The sequence below is a fragment of the Pyrus communis genome, chromosome 10 (assembly GCF_963583255.1).
Source record: "Pyrus communis chromosome 10, drPyrComm1.1, whole genome shotgun sequence".
Taxonomy (NCBI): Eukaryota; Viridiplantae; Streptophyta; class Magnoliopsida; order Rosales; family Rosaceae; genus Pyrus; species Pyrus communis.
Window position 1 is genome coordinate 26,368,219 of NC_084812.1, and position 17,152 is coordinate 26,385,370.

Consider the following 17,152-nt stretch of genomic DNA (forward strand, 5'->3'; position numbering starts at 1 on the left):
TAATCATTGTGTTGTCTATGACAAACCACCAGCACAGAAGCCAACCCGTTTGAATATATGTATTGAAAGGTTATGACATATTCCCTAATTTTTATTTGCAAGTGGCCATAGAAACAAATCAAAGTATAAATACAATAATATATTTTGAAATTATACATCACTCTCCACGGTCCTATTTTTCTCCATGTACTTCTTTTAATCATAAAAAGTAAAAGCTAAAAACAAAAAACAAAAAAATTAAAAACAATAAACGAAATGAATGGATCTTTAAGGGAAACAAGACAGCAGACCCGCAGCCAACCCATTGGGCCAATTTTTTTTTATTAGCGTCAGAGCGTGGATATAATAACAAAGATCCGCAACATGCAATTTCAATATGCCTTTGCCAATATTTTCTCTTCTCAACTCCTAAACAGAGAGAGAGAGAGAGAGAGAGAGAGAGAGAGAGAGAGAGAGAGAGAGAGAGAGATGACTGAAGTAGAGGATGCTAATTTGTCTGAAGGCTATCCAATGAATGCTGGAGATGGCCCTAACAGCTATGCTAACAACTCCACTTTTCAGGTACCTTCTTAATTTGTAACCTTCACTCTTAACATGCAAAAGCAATATTTGTTTGGGTCAACGGTACTTCTGTTAGTATAAGGATTCAAGAATGCTTCAAAACCGGGATGGTGAGATGTTCATAGATGGATTATGCTATATCCGAATGGCTTTTTAATGCTCTTGTTGAAGATGCAAACATTTCTTAGAAAATTGAATGAAGGGCTATCGTTTGTAAAGAAAAAAAAATAGGAACAATTTAGTTGGAATTTGGAAACCACAACAATGAGTTCAGCTCTTTATCATTGTTCTAAAAATCTTTGTCTAACGCTGCTTGGGTTGGCCACTGCTCAGATTAGTCTCTAGACGTTTGAAAATTAAGAAAGAACGCATAGGCCACCTAGTAGGGTAGGCCCTGAGAATTTGAGAGTCCTAGGCAAGCCTTCGAAGTGGGGCCCTAGAATTCTCGGACCCCCAACTCTTAGTACATTGATATGTAGAAAGAAAAAAAAAGAATTCGCTAATACATGAAAAAATGTATTTCTACATCAAATACCATTAAAAGTTATCAAAAGAAGAAAGGTATACAAAAATTAGATAATACACGTCTTGTATTTTTAGATGCAAATGTACTAATTAAGTTTACATAATCTAAATTGTTATTAGAGTAGGCTTTCTAATTATATTCGGAAAAACAATACTTGTTTGGTGAGTCTCAGATGAACTATTTGAATATGCTTGTCTAGGAAGTCCTTACTAACCAAATAAATGCCTTCTTTTCCACTACGCCACCAAGTTTTTTGTGTTATTCTTCTTTCTTTTAGGGTATTTATATACTAATACATATATATATATATATATATATATATATATATATATATATATATAATTTGGGGCCCCAGAAGTCGGGGGCCCTAGGTAGTCACCTTACCCATCTACCCTTAGGGCCGACCCTGCAGCCTAGGCACCCGCCTTGTTCATGACTCTCACTGAGACATTATATAAATAACTTTTATTTTACATTTTATTTTTTATCAATAAACTGAAGAGACTTAAATACAACGGTGCGGCATATCTATGACGATAAGTAGTTACTGAATGGAATCAAGGGATTAGGAAAGTTCTTTTGATTTTTTTTTGGCGAGTAAAATTTAATAATTCTATGATTAATACATGGAGGAAATTTTTATTAATTAATTTTATAACATGGCATCTGTCATGTCATTTGATACATAAATTTATTGTATAAAATTTGGTACATCTGGTGTTACTTCAAATTTTAAGATGTATCATCCGATCTAATTTTTTGTTTCTTTTTCAGAAAAGTGTAGTGAATTCTTCTTAAGAAGTTTTAAAACAGGAAATTGAAGAAAAGCTTGACGTACACGCATTCTTGTTATCATCCTGCAACACCTTTCGAATTGCAGATTTAGGCTGCTCCACTGGGCCTAATACTTTTTTTGCGGTTGAAACCATACTTGAAACCGTGCAACTCAAGTACCAAAGCCAAGGGCTGAGTTCTCATCAAGTCCCCAAATTTCAAGTTTTCTTCAACGATCAAACCACAAATGATTTTAACATGCTCTTCAAATCCCTCCCTCAGAACAGGCAATACTACGCCGCAGGTGTGCCTGGTTCGTTCTATGGTAAGATATTTCCTAATGCTTCCATACACTTTTTTCACTGTTCTTCTTCAAATCACTGGCTTTTTAGAGTACCAAAAGAGATAGTGAACAAAGAGAGTCCAGCTTGGAATAAAGGAAAAATCTATTACTCAAGTTCCACAACTGAAGTGACAAGGGCTTATGAAACTCAACATGCCTTGGACATGGAGTGTTTTCTTAATGCAAGGGCACAAAAGATTGTGTATGGAGGATTGATGGTGCTTATCATTTCATGTCGCCCCAATGGTACCCCTCATTCTCATACTCTGGCAAGTGTAATCTATGAAACTTTAGGATCTTGCCTCATAGACATGGCCAGAAAGGTAAGCCATGATCAATATTCAGCTACGTTATATCATTTAACTTGAATAAATTACAGACTCTTATTGTTGGGATGTGATTTGATGGTCTGGAACGTTTAGTTTTGGAAGCTCTTTCAAGGATTATTGATGTCCGAAAAAAGGCTAACTCCGTAACCATCAACTATCCGCATTTTCATTTTACTTTTTATCTAGAACCTCATTGTTCCCTTTTTTTTTCTTTTTTTTTTCCATTTTAGATGACAAACAATTTTGAAATGGGATGATTTTTGGTAAGGATGACTCACTGAAAAGTATTATGGGGTAGACTTAGGAAGGATGTCCTTAGCGTAAAAAGCTTATATATATAGACACACACACACACAGAGACATACTGACAACAAAATATTCTATTACCAGACAAATGCTAGCTCCAAATCAGCTTAATAAATAATTCAAACTCGTAGAGAGAAAAAAAAATATTTCCATATTCTTTACCATAATAATACCTCTAATCTAATCTTTATAAAACCAAATAATGGTATAAGATAGACAACCATGCATGTAAAAATTACCAATAAGAGAGAATTTTATTTCTCATATTTATGTTGCATAGAAGAGGATATATATATATATATATATATATATATATATATATATTCTCTGTTGCTTCAATGTGTTTTTTGTACATGCAGGGATTGGTTAGTGAAGAGAAAATAGATTCATTTAACATACCTGTGTATGTCATGTCTCCCCAAGAACTGGAAGTTGCCGTAGAAAGAACTGGATACTTTAGCATTGAGAGAATGGAAATTTTACCAAATATGTTTCCAAATAGCAATCTCTCTAATGCCTTATTATGTACATCTCACGTTAGAGCAGTTCATGAAGAACACATCAAGCAGCACTTTGGAGAAGAAATCATAGATGAAGTCTTCAACTTATACCATAAGAAAGTTGAAGAGCAACCCTCCAAGTTTGAGTTGGGGAAGACTGTTGTTTCTATTGCCGTGCTTAAACGCAAAGCAAATTAATTGACTTAATTAGAGTGTTGCTTCTGGTATTGAAATATCTGCAATAAAAATTCGTAAGCCTCCCATGTGCCTTCGAAGTACTTGTATCACGCTGTCTTACGTGCAGTCTCAGTTTCCTAGTTACACACAAGAGGCACAGGCAATGAATTTTTTATGTGTCAATATCGTCATTAATTATTTATTATCTGCAACTGAAAAATGGAAATGAAACGTGAATTAGAGTTTGTAAAAGAACCTCCTACACGAACCTTCAATTGCTTGCAACCGCATCAATGTGGATTAGAACGTGTTAATAACGTATTGTAGGACCTATTTAATTGACGAAATATAAACAGGACCTATTTAATTGACAAAATATAAAGTCGGAGAGTGTTAAGCCCTTTCTCCACTTCTTCCTAATTGCATAGACATTAACAAACAGAAATGCAACAACTTTTCATTAACTACTTTCCCATCTGTTACAACTTGCTATTTATCTCTTATTCTCTAACTAACTACTAACAACCCCATACACCTGTCAACATCTTATTACCCCACATGGCAGAATCCTATCAATAACCACCCCCCCCCCCCCCCTTAAAATCAATCTTACACAATAAGATCACAATTGAATTATTGAAACAGAGTTGCAACCATCATACTTGTACTATCAAAGATTTACAATTTTCCGTTCATGGTATGATTCCCAGGTTGCATGTTCTATCCATGTAGAGTATGAATATGAAATTGTAGTCAGCTGAACTTCTTCTAACAACTGTAGGGATGAAGAAGAAGTATTTTTGAAAGGGGACCTAGATAGAGCATCAGCAGCTTGATTGTCTTTTCCCTGTTTGAATTGGATTTCATTATCAAATCCCAATAGCTTAATTACCCACTTATGCTGAAAAGGTGTATGTTCTCTTCACTGAAGGAAGTACATCAAACTATGGTCGTCCGTTTGTATAATAAAATGATTCCCAACCAAATATGACTGCTATTTGTGAATAGCATGGATAATGGCAAGCATTTCTCTTTCATAGGCCAACAGTGATTGATTTCTTTTTTCAATTGGTCTCCCGTCTTGTTGAAGCACTGCCCATACCAGATGCATCACTTTCAATAATGAAAGGCTTGTTGAAATTTGGTAATGCAAGTACTTGAGGAGAGAGCATGGCTTGTTTCAAAGTGTAGAAGGCTTCAGTAGCCTCTTGGGTCCAAGAAAAATTGTCTTTCTTGGTTAATGCAGTCAAAGGCCCAATGATCTTACCACAACCAGGAATAAACTTCCTATAGTAACCTGTTAAGCCCAGGAACCCTCTAAATGCTTTAACAAATGTTGGAATAGGCCACTTGGCAATGGCTTCCAGTTTGCTAGGATATGCAGCAACACCCTCCTTGGAAACAATATGTCCCAAATACTCTCCCTGAGATTTGCCAAATGCACACTTTGATTACTTGACATATAAGCTATGCTTCTTCAGTGTATCAAATACTATCTTCAAATGAGACAAATGGAGATACCAAGAAGAACTATACACTAAAATGTCATCAAAGAAGACTAGGATGAACTTTTTTGAGATATGGTCTAAAAAGCTCATTCATAAGGCACTGAAATGTGGTCGGGGCATTGGTTAAACCAAATGGCATCACCAAGAACTTGTAGTGCCCATCATGTGTTCTAAAAGCTGTTTTCTCAACATCATTTGGGTGCATACGGATTTGATGATAACCTGCTCGTAAATCTAATTTGGAAAAGAAATGTGCACCAAACAATTCATCCAGTAATTCATCTATAAGGGGAATTGGAAACCTGTCTTTAACAATGATGTCATTGAGGCCTCTATAATCCATGCACATGCGCCATGTTTGTGAAATCCCGTTCTTGGATTTCACTGTTATAATCTTCGTATTTGTATTATTAAGATTTTATATTATTTTTCGGGAATTTATATTAATTTATTTGAATTTAGGTTTTAATTAAACTAGTTATGAGGGTTGAAGTTTCGAAATTAATTATTTAAATTTCGTAAACCTTTCGAGGTCATAATTTATATTTTCGAATAGAGCTCGATCTCACGAACACGTAAGTGAAAACCGTTCTTGAAATGGAGTTATAACGAAGAAATTAGAGACATTTTAGTTGTTGGGAAATAAATAAATAAATAAATGTTTAGAAGCTGCCAAGTGGCAGCAAGGGAGAGGGGAGAAAGGAGAGAGTGCGGGAGAGAAAAAGGGAAGAGCAACCCAATCAGAAGGGAGAGCAAGGAGGGGAAATGAGAGAGACCCGAGTTGGGTCGTTTTTGACCCGGCCATATCTCCTTCATTCGACTTCCGTTTTTGGTGATCTTGGTGTCCATAGAAAGCTCTTGATGAGTCCTACATCCCTGTAGTGTTAGATTTCCATTTTTCTTTTCCATTTTTCTAGGTTGAAGCCACAAAGTGTCAAGGGTTTTCCAACGAGTTTTCTCATGTTACGGTGATTCCGACAACGCTTACCATCGATCACCACCACCGATAGACTCCCCTCAACCCACGGAGCAAGGCCCAAGCATTGGATGAGGCGTCAGAGTTTGTTTTGGCGATGAATCGAGGAACACCCATTTCTAGGTTTTCCGGCAGGTTGGAAGGCAATTGGAGCTTTTTCTGGGCCAAATTGGACTTGGCCACAGGTATGAAACTTGTTCCAATCACTAAGATATATTTTCCTATAAAATTTGGTAATTTTTGGAAATAATTGAATTTTCCGGTGAGTCGGGGCGACCGACCGCCACCCGTGGCGGCGCGTGGCCATTGGGCCAATGATATCTTTCTAAGTCCAATTAGATGCCCTAAATTCATAATTGATATCCGTATGAAGTGGTTTGATTGTTTGAACCTAGTTTCATTATGATACATCACTTGATCAAAATTTGAATCACCAATTCGACCGTTGGATCGTCACCAAATCCTAATGTGTTATAGAACATAATATTTGAGGATAACTAGAACTAACGGATCTGGAATCCGACGTACAGATCTTCCCGGATTAGATTTCTAAGTTAGTAAATTAATTGTTAACCTCCACCTAATTCTAGCAATTGGTGGAGATCCGACCGTCGGATCACGATGAGATTATAGTATGTTGTTCTTTGAGCATAATGTGGACCTTAGAAAGTTACGGATCTAGATTATTATGTGCAGATCTTCCGGATTAAATTGCTAGGGTGTGGACCCCACCGTTGACGTTTGGTCAACAGGTCTTGAACCATTTGAATTACTAAAATTAGTATTACTAAAGACTTAATGAAGCTTTGCGGACTTGTCTAGGTGAGTGACTTTAACATATGTGATATGGTGATTACCCGGTTCTTTATATTAATATCATTTGTGGATATGACGTGGTTTTATAAATGTGTTGTCTATTAAAATGTGATTCTTTTATAATTGGCCATTGATCTATTGTGATTAAATGTGATTTGATTCATGGATTGGTAATATTTGTGAAAAAGTGATTCAAATTGCATATTGAAATGTTTTGTAAATTGAGGGCTAGTAGGAGACTATGACCTTGTTTGGTTAATCCGCATTGGGGGGTTACTAGTGGTCCTGCTTGGTTAATTCGCATTGGGGGACCATACTATATATGGATCGCGCTTGGTTAATCGGTGTTGGGCAATCCTTATGGCCATTTATATGTATGGGTGATCATGCTTGGTTAATCCGCGTTGGGTGATCACTGCCTAACAGTTCTGTAGGTGTGACTTTGCTTGGTCAATCTACATTAGGGGGTCAGTAGTGGTCCTGCTTGGTTAATCCGCATTGGGGGGGTCAATACCTACCTGATTATCTTGACCCTACTTGGTTAATCCGCATTAGGCGGTCACTAATGGTCCTGCTTGGTTAATCTGCATTGGGACCATACTATATATGGATCGCTTTTGGTTAATCCACGTTGGGCGACCCTTATGGCCATGTATGCTTATGAGTGATCATGCCTGGTTAATCCGCATTGGGTGATCACTTCCTAACAACTGTAGGAGTGACTTTGCTTGGTTAATCCGCATTAGGGTGTCACTGCCTACTTGGTTACTTTCTCAAGGGTGGCTCTGCTTGGTTAATCCGTTTTGAGGGGCCACTTCCTGTTTGATTACTTATGTAGGCTTCGGCCGAACTGCGTCCCTCTAGCCCTAGTTTTTAATGTACATATGAACGATGGTTTTTGAAAATCTTGTGGTTTGAATTAGAAAAGCCGTTGAATATTTGGGTGACTCTTTCGGTGTTTTCAGCAACTTGATTATGATATCTTAAAGCATGATTCTATACTTGATGCTTATAAATTATGATCGATGGTCTGTTTTTATTGAATATCACATACTTATATTATTATCACTCACCCAAGCTTCGCAGCTTAATTGAGTTCTGATTTGCCAGTGCATCATTCCCTTGGTGTAGGCACTGATTTTACATATGACAGGTCTGGGAAGAGTACAAGAAACCGGTTGGTATTTTGGTTTCATTAAGTGGTCCGGAACTCGATGTTGGTGGATTCTGTTGAGTAGTCTGGAATCCTTGCTTTAGCTAATTCCCATAAGATTAGTCTAGAACCCTAGATTCGAGTGAATGGGAATTACCCACAATAGATCTTATGAATATAAATTAGAATTACCATGTTCATTAATCATAATCCAAGTAGGGAATTATATAGAGTTCCTTAGTTAAATTCGTGAAATGATAAGTTATCGCATTGATTGATTAACTTAAATAAATGCTAAGATCATGCATTTTTTATTCATGAATTGATTAATTAACAGGATTGTGGAATGACTTTGGATATGGATGTCATTATTATGATTATTTTAGTTGATCAATGTGGCTTGAGAAGAATATTGTGCTTCGTCACTGGTTCTTTGACATATTGCATGGTATGCATTGTGATCTATTGTTAAGACATAGCGATTTATGTGATGGATGTTTAAGTGTAGTGAAATGATGAACTACGAATGGCTTGATCCCTATTGGGGTTACATAGACAGTCTAACTGGAGGTTAGATGCAGTCATGAAGTGTACAAAAAAAACTAATACACAATTCGAGGCATGGCATGTGCTTGATACATATCTCAAAGACGGGTATGTCTAATATATGGTTATTTGGTGACGTCACAAGTCGATCCTGGACGTATATCGAGATCGGGGCGTGACAATTCCCTTTTTCTTTCGTACCAATATGACTGGAGAAGAATAAGGGTTGCTGTTGACTCTAATAAATCCAACCTGTAGCAATTCCTTCACACATTTCTCTATCTCACTTTTCTGCATTGGACCATATCTATATGGCCTGCTATTGGGTGGTTTACTCCCTTCAATTAATGGGATCATGTGATCTTGAATTCTGTGAGGAGGTAAATCCTTGGAGTAGCAAAGATAGCTTTATATCCCTTCAACAGTTGATGTAATTGCTGAAGTTGGTTCATGGACAAATTATCTAAGTTAGCAGTCACCATTGAAGGATTCATCTGTTGGGTTTGGACTTCTTCTGTTGCAATGTGACATAAAACTGCTCCTACCGTGGTTTCTTGCTACAACAATTTACACATTTGTAAGGCTGAAATATTTTCCAGTTGCTCAGATGGTACCTCAGGACTAGCAATGCAATAAGTCACTACCCTTTTTTGGAACTGCATATACAGTTATTTGGGCCCAAAATAATATTGTTGGGCCGAGCAGCAGGTTGTGCTCGGCCCAAGGCTGTGTCAAATGCTATGGGCCGAGTGATAAATCCAGGGCCAGTTGGCAGGGTCGGTCGAGTTCTATCCTAAGAAGTAGCCCAGATAAACAGAAAGGGTCGAGGAAGTCCTGGTGCGACCAGGATTCCCAGCCGGCAGAGAATAAAGCCTCGAAAAAGGGGAAAATTCAAAGTCCTAGTGGGAGTAGGTTTGTTCGAGGTAGACTTGAAACGAGACAAGGACTCCCAATCCAGATAAAGATGCAATTCGGTTTCAAGGAATGAGGTGCTATAAATACAAGAAATCATGCAACAAAAAAGGACCTTCAATTCAGCATACAATTGTCCTGCGCAAAACCTCTCAAATACCTTTAGATTTTTCCTTTTCTTTTTCTGTCAACACACCTTCAGTTTGGATAAACAGCACTGTGGAGGCACCCGGCGAGCACCTTCAGTTTGGATAAACAGCACTGCTGCCGCAGAATCAGCCGACCGAGAATCACCTTCAGTTTGGATAAACAGCACTGCATCGAGGCCGACGGGTTACCTATCTAAGTCTCGGCCTAGAAGGGTTTTTGAACCCTTGTTGGTAAAGGTCACCTTGCTAGCCTTCTCAGCTTAGTCAGGTGTTACGAATTGCGTTACTCGGCGTACTGGACGCCGAGTGATTTTATGATTGGATACTCGCAAGTAAGTTTCAGAGTTCGGCATTCCGACGGCCGAACTACATTTACCATCAAGACATACATCACATTTGAGTACCTGTGTCCATATAATTTGGTCTCGATTCGACGTGCTTATACTCTTACGAATATAATCACAGTGATCGAATCGGGCTCTAACGATTTGTGAACTTCGCAGAATTAGTAGCCTTGTCTTCAGGCTATAGAACCCAGAGACCGAGAGTGTTCCTTCCTCGGTCGCAATCGCAAGATAGAGAAGTCAACAACGCGCTCAACGCGACATCAACGAATTTTACTCCTCGGCCGAGCTCAGCCGACGAGTTGGCACGCCCCGCATTCAACCGAATGACGTAGTTAGCTTATTAGTTACTCGGCCTGCGCGCCACGTAGGTTTTGTAATTTTTAGAGCCAACAACAGTTTTTCAAAGTCCTAGAGAATTGGACCCAATTTTCTCAACCATTGCACACCAAGCACAACATCACAACCTCCTAATTGAATGGCATACAACTCTGTGATACAAGTGTAGTTTTGGATCTTTACTAAAATCTAAGCCAATGTACCATGAGTCGAAACCTTACCCCCATTAGCTATTTTTACATTAAAAGTATGCCCTATGTCAAGAGTACCCTTCACCCTTTTAACCAAGCCAAGATCTACAAAATTATGGGAACTTCCTGAATCAATAAGAATAGTAACAGGATAGTTCTTGATAAACCCATGGACCTTCATAGTTTTAATGGTTAGTGGTGCAGGTATTCCAAATAATGCACAAGCTATGATTTCTAACTCTTCATTATCCACTTCTTCACTAACACAAGAATCAGAGTCTTGAACATCAAAAGCAGTTGTTTCTTATCACAAGTATGCCCTTTAAAGTATTTCTCCTTGCAATGAAAACATAAACCATTCTTCCTATAGAAATCTACCTCTTCAAGGGTTAAGCTTCTCACATTAAGAGCTCTAGGTTTATTCTCGTGCATCACATTGGAATTCAACGTTTGTAAAGGTGAACGAAAAGTGGACTAAACTGCAGAATTCTTAGGGAAAGATTTCACCTTTAAGTCGGCTAATTTGGTATCCAGCTATTGTGCAATGGCCGAAGCTTCCAATACATCTTTAGGCTTCAAGATCTTGACATTGTGTCTGAGTTCTAGTTTCAAACCCCGACAGAGCAAGATTTGATAAGAGATGGGCTAATGTCCTTCGTTTAATTTGCCAAACTTCTAAACTCCAAGATGTAATCGCGCAAAGTACCGATTTGCCTCAATTTAACCGAACTCTCTGCATAGTCTTCCAACTCCGATGAACCAAATTCCTGGCACATAACCTTTGAAAATTCTTCCCACAAAGGGAAATTCTCCAAGCAATGAGCCCATTGAAACCTTTGTAAAGCCTCCCCTTATATATGAAACGATGTGAGCTTCACCTTCTTGGAGTCTCCAATGTTGAAAAACTCGAAGTAATGTTCCACTCTATAAATCCATCCCAGTAGATCATCCCCTTCCATGAATCTTGGGAATTCTATCTTCAAAAATGGTTGTTGTGGTTGCTGATTGAAATTCTACCCAACATTGTGATGATTACCGTTCCCATTCATTCTGTCACGAAATTGATTATCGCCAAGAGTAGCTTCTGAAGATTCACCTATCGAACCACCATTGCAGCGCGTCATAAAGGATTAAAGCTGATGAATGATCAATTCCTGTGCTTGAAGCTTATGAAGAATCAAACTCTATGTTGATTTGAGCTTTTCCTGTGAAGCACTGAATTTTTCCTGTGTGGCCTAGACTTCACCGATCTTGGATTCGAGATTCGAAACCTTGGACTCCATGGTTCTTCACGATGCTTGTCGCGTCATACAACATGAAGGTTTGAAGGGAAGAACAACTGGCTCGATACCAATTGTTAAGCCCTTTCTCCACTTCTTCCTAATTGCACAAAGAATAGCAAACAGAAATGCAACAACTTTTTAGTAATTGCTTTCCCATCTGTTACAACTTGCTATTTATCTCTTATTCTCTAAACAACTACTAACAACCCTATACACCTGTCAACATCTTATTAGCCCACATGGCAGAATCCTATCAGAGAAAGAGGTGCGATGTCAAGGAGAGAGAAAAAATTTGATGCAATTCCAAGGTGTGTATTATCTCACCCTTTTGTGCCTCTATTTATAGTAATAAGGAAGGTAAATGCCTTATGCAATAAGGATTACAACTGAACTATAATACTATCTAAAAGATAAGATATGATAGAATCTCATAAAAAAAAAATTTAGGATTTACACAATCCATTCATATCATAATTATGACTGCAACAGCTTAAACACTATTGTGGTTACATTAATATAAATTATATAATAGTACATTGATAATGATGAAATAACAGGGTAGGCCTGCGATTTCGGAAGCCCAATGCTAAACTTAAACAAGGCCCTTAGAATTTTAGTTGTTGTATTATTGTTTTTATTCTTCATTTTTTGGATTTTTTATGGAAATTAATTATATAAATTTGAATTATGAGAGAGAGCATCTGGTACTTTGTTCTAATGGTGTGAGTTAGCGGTTTTAAGCTTGTTGAGTTTGATATCAAATTATTATGGATGGTTGATTGTGTTGTGTAACCTAAACCATACACTCCATTAATCTATAGTATTAATACTAATAAAAATGCCAGCGCGTTGTTGAGGGACTTGAATGCACTAACCTTAACCACATGAATAAGACACACTTAAGCTGAAGAAAAAAAATCCAGCATAATCATAAATGAACAAAAGGGATAGATGGGTGAACGGAGCTGGTAAGATAAGCAACTCGAGTTTTATATACATTGAACAAAGCTGTTACAAAAGATTTGGTTGCAAAAAATGGTCTGTTTCCCTGAGAAATAGAAGCAACATGCATTTTACACATATATTGCCCTTCCAAGTTAAGATGGCAAAATATTTTAGCAGTTAAACAAAAAAAGCCAAAAAAGTGTGTTGTTCTTGTTTCAGCAGCTAATCTTTCAAGCACTAGCTTGCCTCTATAATAGGGCAACCTCTACTCCTTCAAAAGGTTTAACCACTATTACCCCTTAAACACTATGCTACAATTAAACTCGTCCATGTGGCACCTTAAACATACTTTGCTAACTTAAGCCTTGGAGGTTTTTAGGCCGGAACCATACTGATGCCATTGATACTTATTATATCTGTCTACTCTTAACCAGAGCATCCTCGCAAAAGTCTCTACACCACACTCTACGTTGACTTGAGATTCACCTGATTTCGTGCATCAACATGTTGTTAATATTCCATATTATTTTATTACCAAAAAAAAAAAATATTCCATCTTATTTGACAAATAATCATTGGCAGAACAAGAAGTTCTTTATGAAGAATTAGATGAGACATATGATCTAACTGAACTTTTTGGGGAAGTTGATGTCATTCATCCTTTCTATTCTACCTTTTCATAAACCTCTATTGTGATAAATTAATAAAAGGCATATAAATTCGCACTCGCATCTGGTGTAGATTATCGTTGTATATGAACAATAAAAATATAAAAGAGAAAGGCAGTGAACATTGAAAATATATTGAATCTACTTTGCTCGTTATTAACGTTTGTTTACATAATGAAATTTCCTCCTTCTCATTTTTCACTAACAACTTCCACCTCCAACTTTTTTATTCTCTTGTGTACAACAAAATTAACAAACTACAAGCCATCTTATATTCTATTCTCTACTAACATCACTTTTGACATTTCTGATCTCCGAAGGAACAATATTATTTCATGTATGCACCAAAGGTTTTGTTTGGCTAAGTAAGCAAATGCCACAAAAAATTGTTTTGCAAATGCCTTAGCTAAATACGAGTTTACGTAGCTCTGCTCTCCTCTTTAAGAGAGAAAGGAGGAAATATCCTGCATGAAACCCTCGAAATCCCATTCTCCCACTCTTACGTTTTCTCCTTGTCCAACATTATTTTCATATCCAAACATGTCCTCCTCCTCATCTACTTTAAAGCCGATTTCCGTGTTATTAAAGCAACTATTATGGAAGTGGTAGTTGCTAATACTCTTCTTGCTTATATTATCAGCTACCAACTGACCATTCAGATTATTCTCAATGCTTCTGCTTTCGAGTGGAAGAAGAAAAAGGTCACCTTCTAACCCCATTTTATGACCACCCTCTAAGTTTCCATAATCCCCATAATGCTCCTGATTAACTTCAAGGTTTGGTAAGTGTGGGAAGCATGTGGGACTTAGGACGATATCGTCTGCATGGGCAATGTCGTAACGATTGTCAAGCATATAGAAAGGATTGAACAATGGGTTGCTGTTAACGGCCATGGCTTGCATGGATGTGGATGATGAGGATGATGAGTCCATGTTGCACATGGTCATCATGTCATGGTCTTGCATGGGCATAAACGTCCCTCCAACGACATGATCTCTAGGATCTGAAGAATCACTATCGTTTGGTGACGATGTGGACGTGGACATATTGTTATTTTTCAACCTTTTCTTCAAGGCTGAATTCCAAAAATTCTTTATTTCATTGTCCGTTCGTCCTGGAAGACGTGCAGCAATCTGTGACCACCTTTATTAATCATAAGAAAAACAAATTCAACTAATTAATTAGGACATATAATAAAAACTAACCAAGAAAGATACGCAGTACATCACTATTTGTTTTTCGTATTCATCATTTAAAAAGAGAAAGCACCACTATATGAATAGCTAACTAATTTTTATATACACATCAAACAATTTATATGTGCATGACTTTTATACGACTAAAACAAAATGCATGGCTTGAAATGCCATGGATGTTTAGTTGCTTAAGCACTTATGCAATATAGTATGTGTGCGTGTGTAAATATATCCTACATTCCCAATTCAGCTCTGAAAGCAGCTATGGAAGACACCAACAAAATGAGTTAATTTTAAGATTACTTTCAATGTTTAAACACGCATGATGCACCCTAAGTTTTTTTTCTTTCTTTTAAAAGAAGATCAGTTGATGGCTTTCCCTTGGCAGTCTACCCTTTCGAGGGCAAGAAATACTCACAGAGACATTTCAGTCTCCCCCAAACCACCATCTTGCAATTCTTCAGCTCCAGGAATCAAACTTAAAATGTGGCATTTAGAATATGGGCCTACAATTCGTCCCCAAGTTGAAGCATGTATCAATTCCTAATGGTTGTGCGCATCCGTAGAACTGGCACAGAAAAACACACTGAAACCTCCCTTTTTTCTTTTTTCTTTTTCTCAGTGTGCAACTGTGAATGCACTTTGGACGTTAGAACTTAATTTAACCCTTCTATAATACTCAATATGCATGTAGACAAGTATAATGTTGTATCATGTAATCTAATATCCAATATTATGTGCTTATACATTTGGTAATTAATGTTGATTTCACCATGAACTTTAATTTTGAACTTCAATAACCCGTCAAAATGAGGCATATGCATGTGGAAAATATCTGCATAGATGATGCTTAGATATATTGCACATATAACACTTTAGATTTGAATATTAAGGTGCCATATATATAAGAAAATGTTTTCTTGATCGTTCTATTCAGCGACGTAAATACTTATTTATTATGTAAATGTTGACCATATTTATTAATTATTAGGTTATAAACCTGATAGTTATATATAACTACTGCTGAAATGTTTTTACAGAAGTGAAGTCTCAAACTATTGGGAACATAACATTACAACCCTAGATGCTGAATAGAAAATTTGAAATTTATTATCTTTCCTTGAAAGATATATCCTCATTCTAATACATAAATTTAATAATTAATAAGGTTCTAAAAGATGCTAGGAGCTAGTCAGGCGGTGGGCTGGGACCTAGCGCCTAGGCAGATTAGGCGGATTTAAGTAAATCTATTATATTTTGTGTAAATAAGTGCTTGTTTATACCTAAATTATATATAATTTCATCATAAACTACAAAAAAGAATGACATATATATTATGAAGTATTGGAACATAATGAAAATATGAAGAACAAGCATATAATGTGTGTTCATTTAAGTATTCAATAAGTCTCTTACAATTTATTGAAAAAAAAATAAAATGCAAAATGAAAGTTATCTATCTAAGTTAGTCGTAATCTAGGCGGGTCTGGACGGGCTAGGCAGGTGCCTAAGCGGTCTAGATGGGTGTCTCAGCAGATCTAGGCACCATTTCTTAATTTTTAAATGCCTAGACATTAATCGGGATGGTGACCAGCCACCTAGCGCCTAGGCGGGGATTTTTAAAACAGTTACAGGTGATCATCATATATGTATATTTGTGCATTATAAACACTGCGGCTTAGAGAAGGAGAGAGTGTACCTATTGCCAAGAATTGAATGGAAATGGATGATAAGCTCTTCCTCTTGGGGTGAAAATGCACCACGCTTGAGGTCAGGCCTCAAGTAATTGATCCAACGAAGACGACAACTCTTTCCACATCTTTGGAGACCCGCATTTCTTGCAATGTCACTCCAACAGCCTTGTCCATTGGTTAACATGTACCTCATCAGCTTCTCATCTTCCTCCGGTGACCATAACCCCTTCCTAAGCTTGTTCATCATCATCTTCTTCTTGCTAATAGTTTTCGCTCCACCGACGTCGTCTTTTTCCATAGACTCTGGCTTTCTCATTGTAATTGCAAGCTAGCTAGACTTGTTCTCTTAGGGTTTTCCTTTTTGTTGTTCAAAGTGGTTAATTTGATGGATGGAGATCTAAAAGAATGCTATATATGATGATAAGATGGCTTCATGGGGTGGTAATGGTGATGATGATAGTGATGGTTGTGGGGTTTGCTTAAAATATGCATATCAAAAATTTTACAGAGAGAGAGAAAGATTACATGTTTGTTGGTCGATGGGTGGAGTGGGAAACGGATTGGAGGGGGACCTCCGTGGCTCCATTCCCATATGTGTGTGTGTAAGAGAGAGAGAGAGAGAGAGAGAGAGAGAGAGAGAGAGAGAGAGAGAGAGAGAGAGAGATTATTATGTGAAGTGGAAGCAAAAAAGTAGATGTCTAATATACAAAAGATGATACATGATTACCTTGTGAGTGAAGAAAAATGAATCATCAAAAAAGACAAGAAAGAGTCAAAGACAGAACGCAAACCCTCCCCTCCTATACGTGAATTTGAAGTTTATATGCCGACCGAGAGAGAGAGAGAGAGAGAGAGAGAGAGAGAGAGAGAGAGAGAGAGAGAAGGAACAAGAGTGCTCTTTGTACACTAGGCAAAG

General features: G+C 37.3%; 1 protein-coding gene and 1 pseudogene across 1 annotated transcript; one reads left to right on the top strand and one right to left on the bottom strand.

Moving 5' to 3' along the window:
- The first annotated feature begins 468 nt into the window (after positions 1-468).
- On the top strand, positions 469-3,537 carry LOC137746546 (loganic acid O-methyltransferase-like; annotated as a pseudogene).
- Positions 3,538-13,786: 10,249 nt separating this feature from the next.
- LOC137746669 (transcription factor MYB83-like) lies at positions 13,787-16,552 on the bottom strand. The gene is made up of 2 exons (XM_068486669.1): positions 16,242-16,552; positions 13,787-14,489 (listed from the first exon to the last, which is right to left on the bottom strand). Exons 1-2 carry the CDS (start codon positions 16,550-16,552, stop codon positions 13,787-13,789), a joined length of 1,014 nt encoding a protein of 337 aa, XP_068342770.1.
- Positions 16,553-17,152: the final 600 nt, after the last annotated feature.